The 22,813-nt window shown below is 42.4% G+C and overlaps 1 protein-coding gene and 1 long non-coding RNA gene across 9 annotated transcripts in view; both read left to right on the forward strand.

Moving 5' to 3' along the window:
• Positions 1-1,518, forward strand: part of LOC127008303 (uncharacterized) — a 2,185-nt gene extending 667 nt beyond the window's left edge. The window contains exons 2-3 of one of the 3 annotated variants that reach the window (XR_007761009.1): positions 1-334; positions 471-1,518. The exon at positions 1-334 is cut by the window's left edge and continues 183 nt beyond it. This is a non-coding gene — a long non-coding RNA (uncharacterized LOC127008303). Of the gene's footprint in view, positions 449-470 lie in introns of those variants that run through there. The other 2 variants (XR_007761010.1, XR_007761011.1) reach the window with 2 other exon arrangements.
• LOC127008300 (myocardin-related transcription factor B-like) overlaps positions 1-22,813 on the forward strand; it is an 81,311-nt gene that overhangs the window by 48,789 nt on the left and 9,709 nt on the right. For 3 of the 6 annotated variants that reach the window (XM_050880137.1, XM_050880136.1, XM_050880139.1), the window contains exons 3-6: positions 17,177-17,321; positions 21,059-21,124; positions 21,760-21,891; positions 22,399-22,566. In XM_050880137.1, the coding sequence (XP_050736094.1) occupies positions 17,204-17,321; positions 21,059-21,124; positions 21,760-21,891; positions 22,399-22,566 (484 nt within the window). In that variant the 5' untranslated portion in view covers positions 17,177-17,203. Of the gene's footprint in view, positions 1-6,760; positions 6,782-17,176; positions 17,322-18,263; positions 18,923-19,097; positions 19,897-21,058; positions 21,125-21,759; positions 21,892-22,398; positions 22,567-22,813 lie in introns of those variants that run through there. The other 3 variants (XM_050880142.1, XM_050880140.1, XM_050880141.1) reach the window with 3 other exon arrangements.

The raw sequence follows: 22,813 nt of genomic DNA on the forward strand, positions 1-22,813 counted from the left end.
TGGTCTTGGTTAGGTTAGGTTAGAGTTTGGTTGTGGTCAGGTTATGTTAGAGTTTGGTTGTGGTCAAGTTAGGTTAGAGTTTGGTTGTGGTCAGGTTAGGTTAGGTTAAAGTGTGGTCTTGGTTAGGTTAGGTTAGAGTTTGGTTGTGGTGAGGTTAGGTTAGAGTTTGGTTGTGGTCAGGTTAGGTTAGGTTAAAGTGTGGTCTTGGCCAGGTTAGGTTAGAGTTTGGTTGTGGTCAGGTTAGGTTAGAGTTTGGTTGTGGTCAGGTTAGGTTAGGTTAGTTAGGTTAAAGTGTGGTCTTGGTCAGGTTAGGTTAGAGTTTGGTTGTGGTCAGGTTAGGTTAGGTTAGTTAGGTTAAAGTGTGATCTTGGCTAGGTTAGGTTAGAGTTTGGTTGTGGTCAGGTTAGGTTAGGTTAGTTAGGTTAAAGTGTGGTCTTGGTCAGGTTAGGTTGGAGTTTGGTTGTGGTCAGGTTAGGTTAGGTTAGTTAGGTTAAAGTGTGGTCTTGGTCAGGTTAGGTTAGAGTTTGGTTGTGGTCAGGTTAGGTTAGGTTAGTTAGGTTAAAGTGTGATCTTGGCTAGGTTTGGTTAGGTTAAGTATCATTCTTGCCTTTCTCCATCTACACAGCTACCTATCTCCTCTCTCTTCTATTTCCTCGTCCCCTTCACACTTACCTGATTGCTTTGGGGCAGGTGTTTGTGTGTCCAGGTATGTTAGGTTAGGTTAGGTATGAGCCCAGACTTACTCTACACAGCTACCATGCATACCTTTAACCCTCTCATATATTTCTTCATCCCCCTCGCTCGTACCTGTTTGCTATGGGCCAGGTGTGTCCAGGTGTGTGTTGACGAGTCCTCCCCCCCTCCTATCGCACGTCGCCGCCCTATACACCTGTTCAAGGCCACTAAGGACAGCGAGTTCGATCTTATGTATACTGCGTGTCTTCTTCGCGGTGGAGTTTAATTCTTTGGGGTAGACTTTAATATTTTTTTTGTGTGTGTGATTATGTCGTCTATGCTCGGTGGGGGGTGACATAAGCGCACCTCCACCATTCCTCCCCCTCCCCGCTCTCCTTCCCTCCTCCCCTCCCCACTCTCCCCTTCCCTTCTCTCCCCGTTACTCCCTACTCATTCAGAAGGAAGAGGTGAAGAAATGGAGAAGGGAGTAGAGAAGAAGGGCGATAAAGAGAGGAAGGGAAAGAAGACTTGCTCTCCTTCTCCTTTCCCTTTCTTTACTCTTTCCTTTCTTACTTTCTTACTCCTTAATCCTTACTTTTCTTCCTTATTCCCTCCTTCTTCATTATTTATTTTCGTCTACGGTTTACTGTTTATTATTCTCTCGCTCCTCTTCCTCCTCCTCTTCCCTTTCTTACTCCTTAATAATCTTTGCTTACTTTTCTTCCTTACTCCTTTTCCTTGATTCAATTTTTGTCTTCGGTTCACTGTGTATATTATTCTCTCGCTCCTCTTCCTCTTCCTCCTCTTCCTTCTCTTCTTCATTTTCCTCCTTCTCTTCCTCCTTCTCCTCTTGTTTACACTTTTTCTCATTCATAGTTGGTTATTTCTACTTCTTGTTCCTCCTCCTCCTCCTTATCTTCTTCATTCTCCTCCTTCATTATCTTCCTTCTCTTCTTCCTTCTCCTCCTTCTCTTCCTCATTCTCCTCTTGTTTACACTTTTCTCATTCATGGTTCATTCTTCTTGTTCCTCTTCCTTCCTTTATTTTTCTTCTGCGGTTCGTTGTTTATTATTCTCTCCTCCTCCTCCTCCTCCTTCTTCTACTTCTCTTTTTTGTACTTTTTATTATATTTTCTGGTTATTTCTTCTTCTTGTTCCTCTTCCTTTCTTTCTCTATTTTTCTGCTGTGGTTCGTTGTTTATTATTCTCTACCTCCTCCTCCTCCTCCTCCTCCTCCTGTTTATCTTATCTTCGTCCGAGTCTACTTTTTTTTTTTTTTTTCCCCAAGGCGTCTTTTTATTGCCCCTCCACGCCCACACTTACTCCAGAATGTCACCCCGTGTGTTCGTCTGTTTGTTTACCTTTCTCTTTTTTATAGGCAGGGGTGTTACGTGACTCTCTCTCTCTTTCTCTCTCTCTCTCTCTCTCTCTCTCTCTCTCTCTCTCTCTCTCATCGACGGAAGCGCACTATCTTCCTCTTATCTCCTCCTCCTCCTCCTCCTCCTCCATTTCCTCCTCCTCCTTGCTACTGATTCTACTGCTGCATCTGTTGTTGTTGTTGTTGTAGTTGTTGTTGTTGTTGTTGTTGTTGTTGCTTCACTGTAATTACAAGATGAGTCACGTTAGGAAGGGGGGAAGGGGGTGGGGAGAGGAGAGGGGAGGGGGAAATGGGATGGAGAGGGGAGTGAAGGGGGAGGGTAGGGGAGAAGGGGGGAGGGGGAGAGGGAAAGGAATGGGGAGGGTAAGTAGGAGAAGGGGAGAGGGAAATGGATGGGGAGGGTAAGAAGGGGAAGGGGAGAGGGAAATGAATGGGGGAGGGGAGAGAAGGGGGATAGGGTGCTGGGAGGGGATGGGGAGGGGGAAAGCCTCTTCTTCGTGCGGCCCCCTTCCCCTCTCCTCCCCCCTTCCCCCCCCACCCCCCCATCATACGTAGCACACCTTTCTCAGTTTTCAAGGGGGGTAGGGGGGTAGGGAGGACGAGGAGGGGGGATGGGGGGAGCGTAGGCGGACAGGTATACTACGCAATGGGTGGGTGACATTGTTCCCCCCCTCTCCCCCCCCTCCCCGCACCTATTCATTCAGAAGGAAGAGAAGGAGGAGAAAGAGGTGAAGAAAAGAAGGGAGTAGAGAGAAGAGTGATAAAGGGAGGAAGGGAGAGAAGAAGGTTAAAATTACTACTCCCTCCCTCTTTTCCTCCCCCTTTTCTCTCCTCCTCCTCTTCCTCCTTCTCCTCCTCCTCTTTCTCAGTTCTCCTTCCCCTGTCTTAATCCTGACATGCTATGCTTATGTGGAATGGAAAGGAGGAGGAGGAGGAGGAGGAGAAGGAGGAGGAGGAAGAAAGAGGAGGAGGAGGAGGAGGGGGGGGAGTGGTACCGACATCTGCATTGATAATAACATATAATTTTCCGTGTGTGTGTGTGCGTGTGTGTGTGTGTGTGTGTGTGTGTGTGTAGCAATAAGATACTTCTACTTCATCAGGTTCCAACACCACTTATTTTCCTCCTCTCAATTTTCATTCTTATAATTATTTATTTTCCTATTTATCTTTTCTCCTATTCGTTTTTCCTTATCTCTTTTTTCCTTCTATATATTTTCCCTTATCAATTTTTCCTCTTAACAATTTCTCCCTTCTTTATTTCTCCCTGATTATCTTCCCTTATGCTCCCTTATCTAACCATCTTCTTTTTCTCTCTTACTCTCTGTCATCACCACTATCACCACCATCACCACATATCCCCCTATTCACCACCAGTTAGGAGGTTGAAGGAAGTTTGGAAATAGTTGGTGTTGGTGGTGATAATGGTGGTCAAGGGAAAGGGGAGGGGGAGAAGGGGTGTAAAGGGGTGCTATGAAGGGAAGGAGAGGAAGGAGGAAGGAGGAAGGAAGGGTTTGGGTGTAAGGGGAAGAGGAATAGGAAGGGGAGGGAAGGGGGTGCCACGGACCACGGAGGGAAGGGTAAAGGAGAGGGAAGGGGTTAGGGTGTGAGGGGGTGCCAGGTGGGGTGTTCTAGCTAGGGGGTGCCACGGAGGGAAGGGTAAAGGAGAGGGAAGGGGTTAGGGTGTGAGGGGGTGCCACGGAGGGAAGGGTAAAGGAGAGGGAAGGGGTTAGGGTGTGAGGGGGTGCCAGGTGGGGTGTTCTAGCTAGGGGGTGCCACGGAGGGAAGGGTAAAGGAGAGGGAAGGGGTTAGGGTGTGAGGGGGTGCCACGGAGGGAAGGGTAAAGGAGAGGGAAGGGGTTAGGGTGTGAGGGGGTGCCAGGTGGGGTGTTCTAGCTAGGGGGTGCCGTGAGCCAGTGCCAAATGTTGAAGGCACTGGCTTTAAAAATATTCCCCTGCTGTCCTCCAGTCTGACATTGTCCCACACACACACACACACACACACACACACACACACACACACTCACACACACACACACTCACACACGCCATCTCTGTTGCCTCCTACTCTTGCTTGCTCTTACGTCTCCTCTTGCTGTGGTTTCTCCTCTTCCCCGTTCTCTCCTCCTCTATTTCAATCATTTCTTCTTCTGTTTTCCTCTCTACTTCCTCCTCGTTTTTTGTTTTTTTTTATCTTGTTTCTGTGTGTGTGTGTGTGTGTGTGTGTGTGTGTGTGTGTGTTCTGTTTTCCTTCCTCTATGTCTCTCCTCTTTTTCCTTCCTTATGTTTCTTCTCTCTTTCTCTTGTTTCCCCTCTTCCCCTTTTCTCTCCTTCTCTGTTTCAATCATTTCTTCTGTTTTCTTCTCTGCTTCTTCCCCCTTCTTCTCCTTCTCCTCCTCTTCTTTTTTTTTTCATTCATTTCTTTTTCTTATACTCCTTCCCTTATGTCTCTTCCTCCTCCTTCTTTCCTCTTTTTATTCTACTGCTTCTCTTCTTTCTCCTCTTTTTTGTCTTTCATTTCTTCTTTTTTTATTTTTGTTTTCCCCTCTGCTTCTTACTCCTGTTTCTATTCCTTCTCTTCCTCCTTCTCTTCTTTTTCATTCATTTCTTTCTTTTTTTTCTCTCTTCCTCTTCCTCTTGCTCCACTAACACTTCCTATCTCCACCTCCTCAACCATTATCATCACCCTTCCACACAACCACCTCATTATCACCACCACCACCACCACCACCTCCTCCACCTACATACAGTTCTTTCACCGCCATCACCACTGTCACCTCCACCTACATACACACACCACCACCACTGTCACGGGACTGTCAACCACCCACCACTACCACCACCAGCTGTCACACCCATCCTTGTCCCCATCCCCAACAACCTTCATCACCCATCACCACTACCATTCTCACCTCCAATACCCCTCCCTCTTTCTCTCTGTCTCTCTCTCTCTGCCACCCACTGATTATCTGACCTACCACATCACGCTTCTCACTATGTAGAAAAGAAACAAAAAACGGGCGGATGGGAAAAAGAAGGGCACAAAAAAGGGGGAAAAAATGTGTAGAAGAGAAGAAAACGGAAAAAAAAATAGGAAATGGGAAAAGAACTGCTAAAGAGAGAAAGATATAGAGGGAAAGTATAGCGGAATGAAAGTGGATAGGAAGAAATAGTGGAGAACGTTTTCTTGAAGCTGTCTATTGTTCGGACACTCCACACATGATCACCAAACCTGCTCCACTCACTACCCACCAGTCATCACCACCAGCTTGTATCACCACCATCATCACCTCCTTATGCAATCCCCAACACCCTCATCACCACCACTATCACCACCACCATCATCCTATTCCCACTGCCTCTCGCCTCCTCGTCTCTCTCCCTCTCCCCTTCCATCCCTGCTTCACTACCCCATCACCTGTTAGCCCCTGTGTGTGTGTGTGTGTGTGTGTGTGTGTGTGTGTGTGTGTGTGTGTGTGTGTGTGTCTGGGGAATGTCACCTGGTGTTCTTGCTATATATGTGTTTATTACTGCCCTACATCTTTGGGGGGTATTTCTAAAAGCATAAACATTAGTATTTGTATTGAGAGAGGGAAGGAGAGAGATTAAAAGACACACTCACACACACACACACAAATAAAAATAAGAGTACAGGACAGAAGCGAAAGCATAACAAACGTATTATTATTATTTTTGTACGATTTTGTCTTTTTTTAATGCCACAATCTGCAACACAAGCCCTTCTTCCCCTTATTCCGGGAGACAGTGAGTAGAGTCTTGGGAGCATCACCAACAGACGCGTGTGATCATAGCTCTGGTGTCTGGGTCGGGTGGCGATAATTCTTGCGGTGGGTGTGAGTGAAATTATGTCATAGGAGCAGTGAGTAGCGGGCTTTTTTTTCATTAATGTTTCCTTTTTTTTGCCCTTGAACTGTTTCCTCTACTGTAGAAAAAAAGTACTGTGTTTGACCTATATATTTAGTATTTAACTGTTTGGCTTATCTTCCCTTGTCTAGCTCTGATTGTTTTCCTGTTTATTGAGAGGGATTCTTATAGTTTGTGTAAGGAATTGGGATGATTATTCTTGTTATTATTACTACTACTACTACTACTACTACTACTACTACTACTATTGTTTTTTACTTTCACTTCTATTTCTACTACTGTTTTAATTTCTACCACTACTACCTATTTCAACTTCTACTTTTCTGTCTACTTATATTTTAACTTATACTGTACTACCTATTTCTACTTTACTTCTGTACTTATATTTTAACTTATACTTCAACTGTCACTGCTCTACTACTACTACTACTACTACTACTACTACTACCACCACCACCACTACTGTTACTACTACCACCACCACTACCACTATTTCTGTAACTCATCACCCACATCACCATCACCACAACCATCATCATTATTTTTAAGTCTTGTACCATCTGAAGCTCCTTTGAACTCTTCTTTTTATTATTATTATTATTATTCTGCTCACACTTTCCGTTCTTGTATATTCCTCTTTTTCAGTATTCTCATCCCACGGACAGGAACGCTAACCCCATCTGTGTGTGTGTGTGTGGGTGTGTGGGTGTTTGTCTATTTTTCCCGACGTTCCGAGTGTTTATAAAAATCTACATTATTTCGCCAGGCACCCCAGAGCTCGTCAGTGGATACTTTTGGCTCGGCACCTCCCCATTTCCCCGGCACGCTCGTCTCCGCCTCGTAGAAAAGTAGTCGCTGGTTTGCATTAGTGTGCATGCAACTATGTGTGTGGGTGCGACTGGGCGGCGGTGTGACGCTATGCTCTTGGGAGACTACGGGTGTGGGTGTGAGGCTATGCATTTGGCTGGGTGTTTGTGTGGGTGGGTGACGCTAATATATTGGGTGACTGTGTGTGGGTGTGAGGCTATGCTATTGGGTGTCTGGGTGCTGGTGTGGGTGTGGTGAAGCTTGTGTGTCCGTGGGGTGTGTGTGTTTGAGGGGCCAGCAAATGTGTTTACAGGATATATAAGCGCTTTGATTTCGCTTGCTTAGTGGGTCTTCTCGGCGCCTTCAAGCAGTCCGCAATCTTTATCGTGTGTTAGTGCGTTGTTGTTGTGATGGTGGTGGTGGTGGTGGAGGAGAAGGTAGAGGAGTGTGGGCACCGAGGGGAGAGAGAGAGAGAGAGAGTGCCATGGACTGTTGTTGGCACCCTTGTGTGTTCGTTGGGGGCTGTCCCTTACATCTTCTGTGCCTGGCTGCCCTCCCTGGTTCCCTATTCCTCCTCCTCCTCCTTCTTTTTTTTATCCACCTGCTTCTCTTCCATCTCCTCCACTTTGTTCTCCTTATTTTCTCCTCTTCCTCATTTTCATTTTTTTTTTCCTTCCTCTCATTCTCTTCGTTCTCTTCCCTTGTCGTGGTATTCGTGTGTGTGTGTGTGTGTGGGGGCAGAGTGGGGCATGAGCGGTAAAGTTTTTTCTCTTCTCCGTGCCGACGAGAATTCCCCGACTGTCATTTATTCTGCGCTCCTGTTAATTATCCTGGTTTTTGTTTTTGGTCTCGAAAGATTGTAAAATTCCTCCTCGGAACCACGCTCGTTTTTTTTATTATTTTTTTTTATCCTGGTTTTGCTCTTAGTCTCGGAAGGTTGTGAAATTCCTCCACGGAACCTCACTTTTTTTCTGTTTTTCTTTCAGTTTTATTTAATTTCTCTTTTATTTTTTTCATTTCCACCACCTTCTACTCTCTACTCTTTTATTTCCTATGCCTACTTCTATTTCCTATTACTTCTTTTTCCTTCTATCATATTCGTATCCATTTTATTTTATTTACTTGTTTATCTTCGTATTTATTTTTCATCTTCATTTATTTATTTATTTGTTGTTATTTTCTGGTTGGCACACGGAAGGAAGGTTTTTACTCCATTCTTAATTTGTCCTTGGTTTTCCTGACTGTCCGATATGATTTCCAGATTGTTTTTCTCCTCATTCTCAAGTTAAATTATATCTGAGAATGCAAAATCACCATTATCATTATCAGTAGTATTCATATTAGTTGTAGTAGTAGTAGTAGTAATAGTAATAGTAGTATTAGCAGTAGTAGTAGTAGCAAAAATCTTATAAATGGCTAGGTTAGGTTAGGTTAGGTTAGGTCTTCGGTGATGGTAGTAGTAATAGTAGTAGTAGTAGTAGTAGTAGTAGTAGTAAAGATCTTATAAATGGTTAGGTTAGGTTAGGTTAGTGGTGGTAGTAGTAGTAGTAGTAGTAGTAAAGATCTTATAAATGGTTAGGTTAGGTTAGGTTAGGTTAGTGGTGGTAGTAGTAGTAGTAGTAGTAGTAGTAGTAGTAGTAGTAATCATAGCATCATCATCATCATTGTTACTACCCATCATTATAAAATCCCTGAGTAGTCACTTTCTAGTAATTTCCTTCATCTGCTTGGAATTGGCACTCTCACACACGCACTCACACACATGCACACACACTCGCGACACTTTATTTTTGTTTCAGTGACCAGTAGTGTAAGTCCTTGGCCAACCCTCCTTCTTTAAATAAACATAATATGGCAGGCCAGGATTTAGTATTAGGAGGCCAGAAGAATCATGAGAAGATGGGTCTTGCCAACAGCCTAAGTTCACCCGTTATGCCGCACTAGTCAGACACTTGTATCTTCTTGTTTTCCTTATAGCGTTTCTGTCGTTTATGCTTTTTTTTATGTTATTGTTTAGTGTGGGTGTGTGGGGTGGAGGGAGTGTGTGTGTGTGTGTGTGTGTGTGTGTGTGTTTGTTTGTTTGTGTGTGTCATTATTCTTTTTTCTGTTTCTGTCCTCACGATTTTCACGATCCCCAAAATAAGCAGACTTTCCCCTATTGCTATTATTTCTTATGGGGAAATTATGTTTAAATAACGCGATTTTAAAAAACACGCGACTTCTCCAGGAACGTAACCCTCAAGTTAATCAAAAGGTGACTATATTATAATTACAGAATCCATTTTTTCATCTCTTATTAAAACAAAAATTAGTATTAACCATCATCACCACCACCATTATCATTACCATCTTCTACAGCCAAAGAGTGTATGAGAATGTGTGCATGTGTGTGTGTGAGAGAGCGAGAGGGGGAGCGAGAGAGAGTGTATCTGAACCTCTCATCTTGATCAACAACGGGCTATGTCTATTTTGAAATGTTCAAGGCCGGGCGAGGGAGCCTAAACACTGCTGGGCCCATGTCGGCACCACAGTTTCTACTCTTTTTTCCCACCCTACCCACTCTCGGAGCAGTATAATGTGTGATGCTGAAGACTTACTCACTCACTCACTCATTCATTCACTCACTTTCACTCACTCACGCCCCCCATTTTCTACTCTTTTTTTCCCACCCTACCCACACTCTCAGAGCAGTATAATGTGTGATGCTGAAGACTTACTCACTCACTCACTCACTCACTCATTCATACACTCACTCACTCACTCACTCACTCATGCACCCCATTTTCCACTCTTATTTTCCCACCCTCTCAGAGCAGTAGAGTGTGTGATGCTGGTGCTAGACTCACTCACTCACTCACTCACTCTCACTCACACACCTCATTTTCTACTCCTTTTTCCCACCCTTTCAGAGCAGTAGAGTTTATGATGCTGGTGCTAGACTCACTCACTCACTCACGCACCTCATTTTCTACTCCTTTTTCACACCCTCTCAGAGCAGTAGAGTTTATGATGCTGGTGCTAGACTCACTCACTCACTCACTCATTGTACTGCATAGGATATTTTTCTGCTAGTTCATTCATTCACATCGTTCTAATAAAACTCTCATATCAAGGGAGGAAGAAAATATTGTCATGGAAATTGAATTGATGATGAAGATAAAAGCCCGTAAATTTTCTTCCCTTTACTGAAGTTAATATTGAAGGATAAGCTCATTTTTTTCCCCCTTTGACATGAACGCTAATAATTTTATAACACGAATGGGTTGGACAAATTGACAAGCCTATCTACCTAAGACTCACGTTATTTTTTATTTATTTATTTATTTTATTATTATTATTTTTTTAGTAGGGGAGGTATAGTTCGAGGGTAAAAAAATGATTAAAAAGACCTACTAGATGAAAAAATAAAAAGAGGTCACTGTAAACAAAATCCGTGTTGGCACCGAAAGATAAAACGTAAATTAGCCGAGACCAAGAGATGAAGGTAAGCTCCGAGGGACAAAATGATAAGCAAGATTCAGTTTGTCACACTAAAAACAGGTATACCAGAAATAGAGGAGGAAGATGAGCAACCTGGAAAAGGAGAGATATAGAGAAGGACCAAAGTGTTGTGATAAACGTATAATGCAATTGGTGAAGGTTGGTAAATTAATAAAGTGATTAGCAAGATTCAAGTCATCAGGCTAAAAATAGGTGCCGGAAATAAAGGTGGAGGAAGATGAGCAGCCTGGAAAAGGAGAGATATAGAGAAGGACCAAAGTGTTATGGTAAACGTATAATGCGATCAGTGTTTGTTGTTAAATTAATAAAGTGATTAGCAAGATTCAGTTTGTCACACTAAAAACAGGTATACCAGAAATAGAGGAGGAGGAAGATGAGCAACCTGGAAAAGGAGAGATATAGAGAAGGACCAAAGTGTTGTGATAAACGTATAATGCAATTGGTGAAGGTTGGTAAATTAATAAAGTGATAAGCAAGATTCAGTTTGTCACACTAAAAACAGGTATACCAGAAATAGAGGAGGAAGATGAGGAGCCTGGAAAAGGAGAGATATAGAGAAGGACCAAAGTGTTATGATAAACGTATAATGCGATCAGTGTTTGTTGTTAAATTAATAAGGTGATAAGCAAGATTCAAGTCATCAGGCTAAAAATAGGTGCCAGAAATAAAGGAGGAGGAAGATGAGTAACCTGGAAAAGGAGAGTTATAGAGAAGGACCAAATATAATTCAAGATGTGTATGTGTGTTTCTCAAGTAAGAGGAGGAAAAATGAGTACCTTGCAAATAAAGGGGAAAAAAATATACGTACTTAAGGATAATAATGGTGTGTGTATAATTCAATGTGTGTGTTTCTCAAGTAAGAGGAGGAAAAATGAGTACCTTGCAAATAAAGGGGAAAAAAATATACGTACTTAAGGATAATAATGGTGTGTGTATAATTCAATGTGTGTGGTTCTCAAGTAAGAGGAAGAAAAAAAAGTACTTGCAATTGAGGGTAAATAATATAAGTACTGAAGGATAATACTAGTATATATAATTCAAAGTGTGTGTCTGTGTTTTTCAAGTAAGAGGAAGAAAAATAAGTACCTTGCAAATAAAGGGAAAAAAATAAGGTACCTTAGGATAATAATGATGTGTGTATAATTCAGCGTGTGTGTGTTTCTCAAGAGGAGGGAGAATAAGACACAAAGAATAAGGGTGAATAATGAGTAAAGTGCATGTGGGGTTTTGTATACGTGAAGCTAAATGAGGGAGAAAGAACCCAAGATGAAACGAGTAAAAAGTACAGCCAGTTGGAAAAGGATCCGTCACCCTTAAGATTAATGTAACAGGGAATCACACCCAAACCATAGTAAAGAGTGCACCCTTGCCCCCCCCACACATACTAATGACTCCTGTTTTCATACTGCGTTTCTTATTGTTGCATACTCAAGGGTAGCAGAGAATGAGGGAAAGCCGTAGAATCCAACCCTATCCTTGTATATAACTGACCCCTTGTTTTCCTCTGCCATTTCATATTATCCCTTATCCCCAAATGGTAATGAGTACTGTTGTTCCACTGTTTTCTTCCATCTATTCATATTATTACATTCTCAAAGGTGGGATGTTGTTTTGTGTTAGACTGTACTTGGCAGGGAAGGAAGGAAGAAGGAGAGAGGAGAGGAAAAGTGTTCAAGCAGGGAAGAGAGGAGGAGGAGGAAGAGGCAGGTGATAGATTGTGGGGAGAAGCAGGGACAAGATTAAAGGGAGAGAGAAAAGAAAGTGAGAGAGGGAAAGGAAAGGTTACTGAAGTATAATATAGTTTAGAGAAGAGAGGAGGAGGAAAAGGAGGAGGAGGATGATGGATAATAGACAGAAGCAAAGGCAAGATAAGAAGGAGAGAGAGAAAATGAATGAGAGAGAAAGAGAGAGAGAAGAGGAGGAAAGGATAGTAAGGTATAGATAATATTATTTGGAAGAGGGAGGAGAAAAAGAGTTGAAGCAGGGAGGAGGAGGAGGAGGAGGAGGAGGAGGAAGGTAATAGATTGTGGGCATAAGCAAAGGCAAGATTAAAGGGAGAGAGAGAAAAAGAAAGTGAGAGAGAGAGAGAGAGAGAGAGAGAGAGAGGAGAGAGAGAGAGGAGAGAGAGAGAGGAGAGAGAGAGAGAGGAAGAGAGAAGAAGGAAGAGGGTCATAGATTAGAAGCAGAGGGAGGATTAGAGAGAGAGAGAGAGAGAGAGAGAGAGAGAGAGAGAGAGAGAAATAATATGGTTGAAAAGGAGGAAACAGGAACGACATAAGTGACATGTTTGTATTGAGGTTAAGTAATGACAGCAGAGAGAGAGAGAGAGGGAGAAAGAGAGGGAGAGGGAAGGAAAGAAAGGGAGAGATAGAAGGAGGGAGGAAAGAGTGAGAGACGAGAGGTAGAATCTGTGGGGTAATGAGGTAAAAAAAAAAAAAGTAAACCATCAGAGAGAGAGAGAGAGAGAGAGAGAGAGAGAGAGAGAGAGAGAGAGAGAGAAGGAAAGGGAGAGGGAGAGAGAAAGAGGGAGACAAGGGAGAGGTTGTAGAGTTCGTGGCATAGTGAGGGTAAAAAAAGGAGAGCATGTGAGTGTGTGGAGCCAGGAAAATTAGTGTCTTTGGAGAGAGAGAGAGAGAGAGAGAGAGAGAGAGAGAGAGAGAATTTACACAGATTTACACAGACATTCATTCCACACAGATTCTATGGTCCAAACTAGGTGGTCTGTCCTTAGAGAGAGAGAGAGAGAGAGAAAATTTACACAGATTTACGCAGACATTCATTCCACACAGATTCTATGGTCCAAACTAGGTGGTCTGTCCTTAAAGAGAGAGAGAGAGAGTGTGTGTGTGTGTGTGTGTGTGTGTGTGTTGAGGGTGGGGGTGAGGGTAATCAGTTAGTCAGTAAGGGGAGGAATAACACCTGTCTCGATTGCTGTGACTGACAAGGTTCCGAGGCTAATGCTGTGCTGTGTTGATTGATGATGATGATGATGATGATGATGGTGGTGATGATTGTGCAGGCTTTGTATATGTAACTCATCACCACCACCACCACCACCATTGTCTGTATCGATTATTTCTTCTTTTTTTTTTTTCCTTTTCCTCGCCATCTGTTGTGTATTTACTTCTTTTTTTTCGTCTATGGTATTACATGATTAGTTATGACCATCATCGCCACCATTATCACCATCGTCTGTATCCATTTTTCCTCCTTCTGTCTTCTCGTCATCACCATTTTCACCATCCACTTTTTGTATAGCGTTTTTTTTCTATCACTACGATTACTTATATCACCATCATCAACAACATCAACAACATTAGTACCAACACCACTATTATCCCTATCTTCTACAGCCATCATTCTTCTTCTGTTTCATCATCATCACCATTTTCATAATCCACTATGCATAAGTATCTTCTTTTAATCCACTACTATGATTACTTATCCACTAATACCACCACCATCGCCACACCCAGCCTAGTTTACACCCCTGACTCACACTAGGAAACAATGGTCAAGCTGTATAGGATCCCAGGAAAAGACCGGCTCCATCAATAAGGATGTACTGGAGTCTCAGTCTTGCACTCACCCATTCACACTTAACACACGAGGCGACACACTCTTTCCTGGATGTCTGTTGTTTTCCTGTACGTGTGTGTATGTGTGTGTGTGTGGGGGGACTCTGAATGTGGCCTATGTTACTAGTACCTACAGGCTTGATATCTCGGAGGCTCATGTTTTAAGTATCATATATTGTCACCCTCGTAAAATATCGCTTAACTAATTTTTCAACGATTTCCAGGTTTTTGTCTACATCAATTTTTCAACACATGACGCCCATTTCTGTATAGTTGCCTTCGTTATTCAGGGTTTGAGTGTTCTAGAATCGGCCTTTTCATTTCTGTCTTACTCTTAAGCCAAATGAGATAATGACAGTTCTTTCGTGATTTCCTGTAAAGTAGAAAATGATGGCTTAGACGGTTTGTTTACGAAGGTGACGATATGTAGCTGTCTCTCTTCCTATTGTTTCTTTATACAGTACATTCTCCCGTCAGTCACTACGAAATAGTTTTTGTATTCAGTGGTAGAAAATTAGTATTGCAAACATAGCACATAATATAATAAAGCTCATAATATTAGATAGTCTTTGAAAACCCAGTCAGATATTCCAATTGCTTCTTGTAACTCATTATATCCCAGCTTTTCTATTAACAGTCCTTAAATACCCAGTCAGTTAGATATTCCAATTGCTTCTTGTAACTTATTCTATCCCAGCTTTTCTGGTAATAGTCCTTAAATACCCAGTCAGTTAGATATTCCAATTGCTTCTTGTAACTCATTCTATCCCAGCTTTTCTGGTAATAGTCCTTAAATACCCAGTCAGTTAGATATTCCAATTTCTTCTTTTAACTCATTCTATCCCAGCTTTTCTAGTAATCGTAATGGAGCTCAGTCTATTATTTTTTCTTCAGCCTACGAGGAGAGGCACATAAGGTCTTCACACCATTGAAATTAACATAGAAGGGATAGTAGCTTGCATTCTTTTAATACATATGTTTCCTACCAGTCTCTACCCCCACTCTTTCCTATGACCCCCAATGACAGATAGATTATGATTATTATTTTATCGAGGGAGGTTCTTCACTCCTTGACACACCAGCATATTTTATCAACTTATCTTCATCTTTCAGAAACACTTAACGTCATTCTTTCTCCTCATTCTCACCAACCATTTTTACCATCTTTCGTGTCATTTTTTTTTCATTTTTATTACTCGATTAGTTATAACCACCACCACCACCATCATTATCACTATCTTCTACAGCCATCATTCTTTTTTTCTACAGTACTTGTCATCTACCACTATTTCACTATCTGTCTGTTGTATGTAGTATTAGTGTTTCCCTCCCCTCCATCTATTTCACTAGTACTACCTATGACCGACAACACTATTAACAAAAAACAACTACAAGAATCACAACCACAACAGCATCACCAAGAACAACAAGACACTATAAACGGTTATGATACGAAGGAGTTTGTTTTGACCACGAAGGGTTATTAAATTCTTCACATTACAACACATTCAACCATCCCCTAATAAATGTCACGGTTGATAGACGCTTCAGTCGGCACGCAGAAGCCATAACAGATCAAAGGGACACAATGAACTTAATATAAATCCAGAGAAACATTTAATTGGTATACAGAAGCCATTGCATATCAAAGGGACTCACTGCAGCTTAATATAAATCTTTCCTTTTTCCCCGCCAAAGCTTTTCTCTCCCCTCTTGCATAAAGGAGATGACACACTTGGCCCTCATGACCTATAAGTGACAGGGGTTCAGCCGCTTCAAGAGGATGATTCGATTCCCTTCCACAGTATCAGATTCCCCTTTTTTTTTCTTTGTTTATCTTTTTTCTTTTGCATTTTTCTTTGTTTGTTCTTTTTTCTTTACGTTCCTTTCGTATTTTTTTGCTCTCTTCCCTTCGTTTTCCCCTTTTTCTTCTTTGTCTGGCTTCTCTGTCTTCTTTTCCTTTCTTTTTATTTTCTTTCTTGCTTGTGTGATACTTTGATTCCTTTCCTGTTTTGATTTTCTTTGTTTTGTTTCTTTTCTCAGTGTTTCCCTGTTGTCTTTTTTTTTCCTTCTTCCTTTGTCTGTCCTTTCTATCTTCCTTTCTCTTTAATATCCTTTCCTGTTTTTCATTCATGTTCCTCTATCGTTATTTTTTCCTCCAATACAAGTTGTCGCTTTTGTTATCTACCTTTTCTTTCTGTCACTGGTTCGCTTTATTCTCTCTTTTCTTCCTCATCCCTCATTTATTCATTCTCTGCGTGTCTCTCATTATTATTTCCATCCATGTTATGTATATCTTTCTTCTCCTATTTCTCTTCGATGCTGGTTTGCTTCACCTCTCTTCTGCCTTTCCTTCCTTCATTCATTCCGTGGGTGTTAGTCTTTATTATTTCCATCCATGCTATCATATGTATATCATTCTCCTCTTGCTCCTCTATGTCACTAGCTTGCTCTCTCCTCTTCTGCCGTCCCTCGTTTCTTCATATCGTGGGTGTTCATGGTTGTTGTTATTATTATCATCGTTTTCCGTGTTACATTAGCGAGAGTGCAGCCCGAAGGTGCATCATATCGTCCTTTGAACTTTTACGCTGATGATCATTACCCAACGCTTGCCTCTGTGTGTGTGTGTGTGTGTGTGTGGGTGTCAGTCAGTCCTACTTTTTTGCTTGTTTTTCCGATTGTTTGTTTTTTCCATGCTTGCAGTGTCCGCCGCCTACAGCACTCGTGTCAGGCTTGAAGCAGGAAAAGGAAGGGTTGTGTAGAAAGGGAGGCAGACAATCTTACTGTCTTTTTATTTTTAGTATTATGGAGGAAGGCAAGAAATTAGTGGTCTATCTTGCAGGCTGTCTTGCTTTTGTTTTGCTTGTTTCATCTTTACTGTGCTCTCATTTCTTTCTTGTTTATGAATGTTATGTTTGATGTTTGATGTTTTTCTTTTTTTATTATTATTATTGTTATTACGTTTAGCAAATAAGGAGAGAGAGAGAGAGAGAGAGAGAGAACAAACATTACAACACTTAACCACCTATTTTCTTTTAGTTTTATCATTGCAATCATTTCTTTTGGGTTTCAGAATGTTTTGTTTTGATATTTCCTTTTTTATTATTATTATTATTAAGTTTAGCAGATGAAGAGAGAAAGGGGGAGAGAGAGAGAGAGAGAGAACAAACATACAATACTTAACCACCTATTTTCTTTTTGTTTTATCATTGCAATCATTTCTTTTGGGTTTCAGAATGTTTTGTTTTGATATTTCCTTTTTTTACTATTATTAAGTTTAGCAGATGAAGAGAGAAAGGGGAGAGAGAGAGAGAGAGAGACACCACATCACTAACCACCTTCTTTTTCTCTCGGCAGGATTGTAATTTAAACGACCTGAACAAGATGGGTGACAACCACAATGGGGAAGGGTCACAGCCCCCCTTCATCCCCCTCTCACCCCCGAAATGCGAGGTGGATGACTCCCCCCTCCAAGGAAAGACCCTCAACAAAAATAAGGAGTGTGAGTAACCGTGGTCTTGTGCCGAGAGAGAGAGAGAGAGAGAGAGAGAGAGAGAGAGAGAGCATTCATCTGTTTGTCCCTCCTTCCTTCCATCCATCAACCTAACCTAATCTAACCTAACCTAACCTAACCTAACCTAACCTATCCTATCCTACCCCAACCTAACCCAACAGAGAGAGAGAGAGAGAGAGAGAGAGAGAGAGAGAGCATTCATCTGTTTGTCCCTCCTTCCTTCCATCCATCAACCTGACCTAATCTAACCTAACCTAACCTAACCTAACCTATCCTACCCTAACCTAACCCAACAGAGAGAGAGAGAGAGAGAGAGAGAGAGAGAGAGAGAGAGAGAGAGAGAGAGAGAGAGATTGCATGGCCAAATAGAAATAGAAATAGAAGAAGAAGAAATGGAGTAAAAGAAAGAAAGAGTGAAAGAGAGAGACAGAGAAAGAAAGAAACAGTGAGAGGAAAGATAAATCACCGCTGAGAGAGAGAGAGAGAGAGAGTTAACATGGGGAGTAACTTGCAATCATTATCCTCTAGTTATCAAATTCTAGCGTCGTGTCTCCCGGTGTACATTAGCATAGAACACAGCGAGCTACGACTGAACATACACGACCAGAAAAAAAAAGGATAATAAAAACAGAGATGGAAATAAGATACACATTGAATTTTATTAGTATTGCTTGTGCTACATACACTTCGGTCCTGCATAAGAAAGATAATGCAGGTGGACACACACACACACACACACACACACACACATGCACAACAATAACAACAACAACAACACGACTATCCCCAACAAAATAACCCTTACTATTTACTTTCTTTTCTTTTTTCTTTTAGCTTTATGTCCTCAGTTGAATTTTTTGTCCTTTTTACATCCTGCGCCTCTGTGTAGAAACCTCCTCTCTCACACACACACACACACACACACACGCAGCATGAGAAAAGTCCGTGATAACCCCAAGTCACAATGGGGGTAAACAGTGTCCTAATCTCCTTTCCTTCCTGTGGCGCTTCGTAGCAGTGCCTCGCCGCCGCACCACTAATTATCAACACCATCTCCCTGCCTATCCCTACCCTCCTACCCTCCCTTCCTGTTGGCCTACTTGAACGCTCTGTCGATGCTGTGACAAGCCTCTGGTGCTGCTGTGATGGTTCCGTGTGGCTCTAAAGGACTGGAAGGCTGTTTAATAGTTTATGTTTCAGTTGGAAGTGACACAAGGCAGCTCGGTCTGATAACTCCCACCAGCAGCAGCGACGCAGATCAAGAGTTAAAACCCTTCTGTCGTAGTCGCTGTCTTGCATAACGTGGACGGGTTTTAATTTGTAAAGTGCCAAGTTGTGCCCGTCTGAAGCTCTACTGGAAGATAAACATGTGGATAGTTGACTTTAATACAGCAAGATGGAAGAGGAGGAACTTTTGTGTGCCGTGATCTTGTCTCAAATGGAGGCGCTTAACTTATCAAGACTGGCCTTTTCGTTTAATGACAGCCTAAAACATATGAGGCACCCAGGAAGAAAAGTGACTGAGCCTTAGAATTCATCTCCTGTTTGTGGTATCAAATGAAAACACCAAAACAATGAAGATGATGAAGGTGACCAGAAAAAGTTGTCATATTCACTAGAGCATATTTCTGTTTGTTGTCAAGTGTTTACGAGTGGAAGAGCTCCCCTGTACACTACGAAGGAAGCATGAAGGCACACCCAGACATTGCCAAGGGTACAGTATGGTCCAGCATGTGAGGCAAATGAACATTGAAGATGATGAAGGTGACCAGAAAAAGTTGTCATATTCACTAGAGCATATTTCTGTTTGTTGTCAAGTGTTTACGAGTGGAAGAGCTCCCCTGTCCACTACGAAGGAAGCATGAAGGCACACCCAGACATTGCCAAGGGTACAGTATGGTCCAGCATGTGAGGCAAATAAACAGTGAAGATGATGAAGGTGACCAGAAAAAGTTGTCATATTCACTAGAGCATATTTCTGTTTGTTGTCAAGTGTTTACGAGTGGAAGAGCTCCCCTGTCCACTACGAAGGAAGCATGAAGGCACACCCAGACATTGCTAAGGGTACAGTTTGGTCCAGCATGTGAGGCAAACAGAAACAAAAGTGGCCACGTGCCTTCAAGTTCATCTCATTTTTGTGGCATGAAATGAAAACACGAAAACAATGAATATGACCAGAAAATTTGTCATCATCACTAGAGCTTATTCCTGATCATGAGCCTTCAAGTTCATCTCCATTTGTGGCATCAACTGAACTCACTAAGGCAATGAAGATGACCAGAGAGATAAATCAACATCACTAGACCTCATTTTGATTGCTGTGTCAATTGTGTACAAGTAAAATAGCTTCCCTGTCTACCACCAAGGAAAAATGAAAGCACACGAGACACTTCTAGATGTACGTTAGGGTAAAAATGTGTGAATATTGGGACATTGCCTAACGGGCCTCGAGAACTTGCTAGCACCATGGTGAGAGCCGGGCAGCCCAAGGAAGAGGTACTGGACTTAGGTGCCTTGTGCATCATGGCACCTGGGCTCTTCCTCCTTAACCACAGCCCCAAAGGTGAGGCTCGGCACTGTGCCACACGCGTACGTCCTGCCTACAGCATCTCATGACACCTCACTCTCTCCTAGGACCATTTAAGGCAGTGCTTGTGAGAGAAAGTCCACAGCTGTTTGTCCATCCTTACCTAATGCAGTCCACATACAGTCCACTCATGTCCCTTTCCTCACATCTGCTCTAAATATTCACTCAAGTCAACCGGCAGAATGATAATGCTAAAAATGTGATATAGATGCCCAGTGTTTGGTATTTTTTAACCCAAAGTCCACAGTTGTTTCCCCATCCTTACCTAATGCAGTCCACTCATGTCATTGCTGTCCTCTGCTCAAAATATATGCGCAAGTCAGCCGTCAGGATGAGAATGTAAGAAAATGTGATTGAGGTCTCTGGCGTTCATATTTTTTAACCCAACGTCCACAACAGTCTACTCGTGTCCCTTTCCTCTCGTCTGCTCTAAATATATGCTCAAGCCAACCGTCAGAATGAGAATGTAAGGATATGTGATCTAGCTGCCCAGAGTTCGATAATTTTGACTCCGAATTGGAAGTATCGGTTCAATGATGGTTGTTGCACTGCTCGGATTTGCTTCCTCGAGCCATCAGCGGTTATTAGAGCGTTCATCACAACACACATACAAAGCAAACTGAATCACACACAGTCCTAGATAGTGCTTTTCCTCGGCTTCACAGACACAGCAAAAATACATCGAGTTCTTATAAGGATTTTGCAGTATATTTAGGAGAGGGGAGAAGGTGAGAGGGGCAGTTTTAGGAGAGCACTAATGTCTTAACAATTGTTGAGAGGAAAGCTGAATCATGTGTTTGTGTGTGTTTGTGTATGTATGTTAGTATGGATTTTTTTTTAAACAGGAAAGGAAGCAGCTTAATAAGGGAAAAAAAAAAAAAAAAAAAAAGTAGGAAAAAATAAAAGCCCGCTACTTACTACTACAAAAAAAAAGATAAAAGTAAAGAGTGTCTAAAAGAGAGGTGTGTGTATGTATGTATGTTCGTATGGGTATGTGTGTGTGTATGTATGTATGGTAATAAGCCTAAGCCATCCCCAGTCCATACTAGAATATTAACATGTATACCGAGTCACTTCATTGTGTTGGTAGAATCATGCACTCATCTGTACCCAAGCCTCACCTGCCCTCTCCTTGCAGCCCTCAAGGTCAAGCTGATGCTGCGGCGGCCGAGGGAGGACCTGGTGAACCGCGGAGTGATTCCACGTGAGTGTCTGCTGACTGGGGGGGCGGGAGGGCAATTCAAATAAAAAAAGTGGTAACTTTAGAGAGAAGGAGAGTAAGAGAGAGAGAGAATAAGATTGTAAGTAAGAATAAAGATTAGAGAGGAGGCTAAGGTTGCAAGTGCCCAGACTCTGTTCAAATAGTGGTAACCATAACTTTAGAGAGAAGAGTAAGATTAGTGAGAGAATAAGATTGTAAGAGTAAGAATAAGATTAGAGAGAGGCTAAGGTTGTAAGTGAATAGGGTTGAGAATGTTCAGAATGTTCAAATAATAATAGGAAAAGTAACATTAGACGGAAAAAGAATATTAGAGAGAGAGAATAAGGTTCCAAGTTAATAAGAGTAGGAACAAGATTAGAAAGAGAGGCTAAGGTTGTAAGTGAATAGGGTTAAGAATGTTCAAATGTTCAGTTTTGTATTTGTTGTTTAAGTTATTCAAGCAATGAGAGAGATTAAAGGCTGGAAGATAGTTAAATTCATCCATTAATGCACCTCCAGGAAGAAAAGTTTGTGAATTAGGAAAACAATATTGAATTAGGTTCCGGAATAGCTTGACACACACTCATCACTCATCACCAACAAAACCACCCTCGGCTAACCTCTCTTCACCCCGGCAGCCATGAACACTCCGACGGCCTTCTACGAGCAGCGGCAGCGGCTGGACATGGCCAAGAAACATGACATCCTCAAGCAGAAGATGCAGAGGCGGCCAGACAGGGAGGAGCTGGTGCGCCAACACATCCTGGAGGGTAAGGACACGGGCATAGACTCGGAAAACCTTTAGCTGTTATATACTCGGACAATTTATTACCTCATATTCCACTTAAATGATGGTGCTGTTGCCTCTGCATTTACTTGTACGTCCATCTCTAGAATTCCTGTACTACTCTTCAGCTCTCTTCATCTATAATCATCACATCCTACTCTTATTTTTCCCTTTATTAAGAATTCCTGTACTCTAACTCTTCTGTTCTTTCCTATAATCACCTTCATATTGTTCCCTGATTATTCCCTTTCCCTAACTTGTACCTCATATCCCCTTACTCTTAATCTCCATCTCTGCTCCCCATATTCCACTGTTTCGTTATTTATGAGGCTCTACAACTTCTTATTAACACATATGCAGTCTGATTTTAAGTGTTTGGCGCCACATGACCACAGTAGTTGCAGCGCCGTGAATACATACCCCAATAAATCAATCACCATTTTCTGTCCTTCCCTCCCCTTATCTTCACCTTTGTCCACAACCCCCACAGACGCGCCGGGCAACATTGACCCGTCGCTGGTGGAGAAGCAGAAGCAGCTGAAGCGTGCCAGGATAGCGGATGCCATCAGTGACCACCTATGCCAGCGCCCCGGCCCCCTGGAGCTGGTGCGCGCCAACATCCTGCACACCACCGAGCCCCTGGAGAAGGCTGTCAAGGGTGAGTCTTCTTGCCTGTACTTGTTGTCGACCTGCTTCTTCGGGGGTGTAGGAGGGTGTAAAGGGGGTTATAAAGTGTGTGTACTGAGGGGTGTGGGCGCTGAAATAAGTGGGTGTGTTGAAGAGTGTAGGTGCAGTGAGTGAGTGTCCTGAGGGTTGTGGGTGCTGAAATAAGTGGGTGTGTTGAAGAGTAGGTGCAATGAGTGAGTGTCCTGAGGGTTGTGGGTGCTGAAATAAGTGGGTGTGTT

This window comes from Eriocheir sinensis, chromosome 37 (assembly GCF_024679095.1).
Source record: "Eriocheir sinensis breed Jianghai 21 chromosome 37, ASM2467909v1, whole genome shotgun sequence".
Taxonomy (NCBI): domain Eukaryota; kingdom Metazoa; phylum Arthropoda; class Malacostraca; order Decapoda; family Varunidae; genus Eriocheir; species Eriocheir sinensis.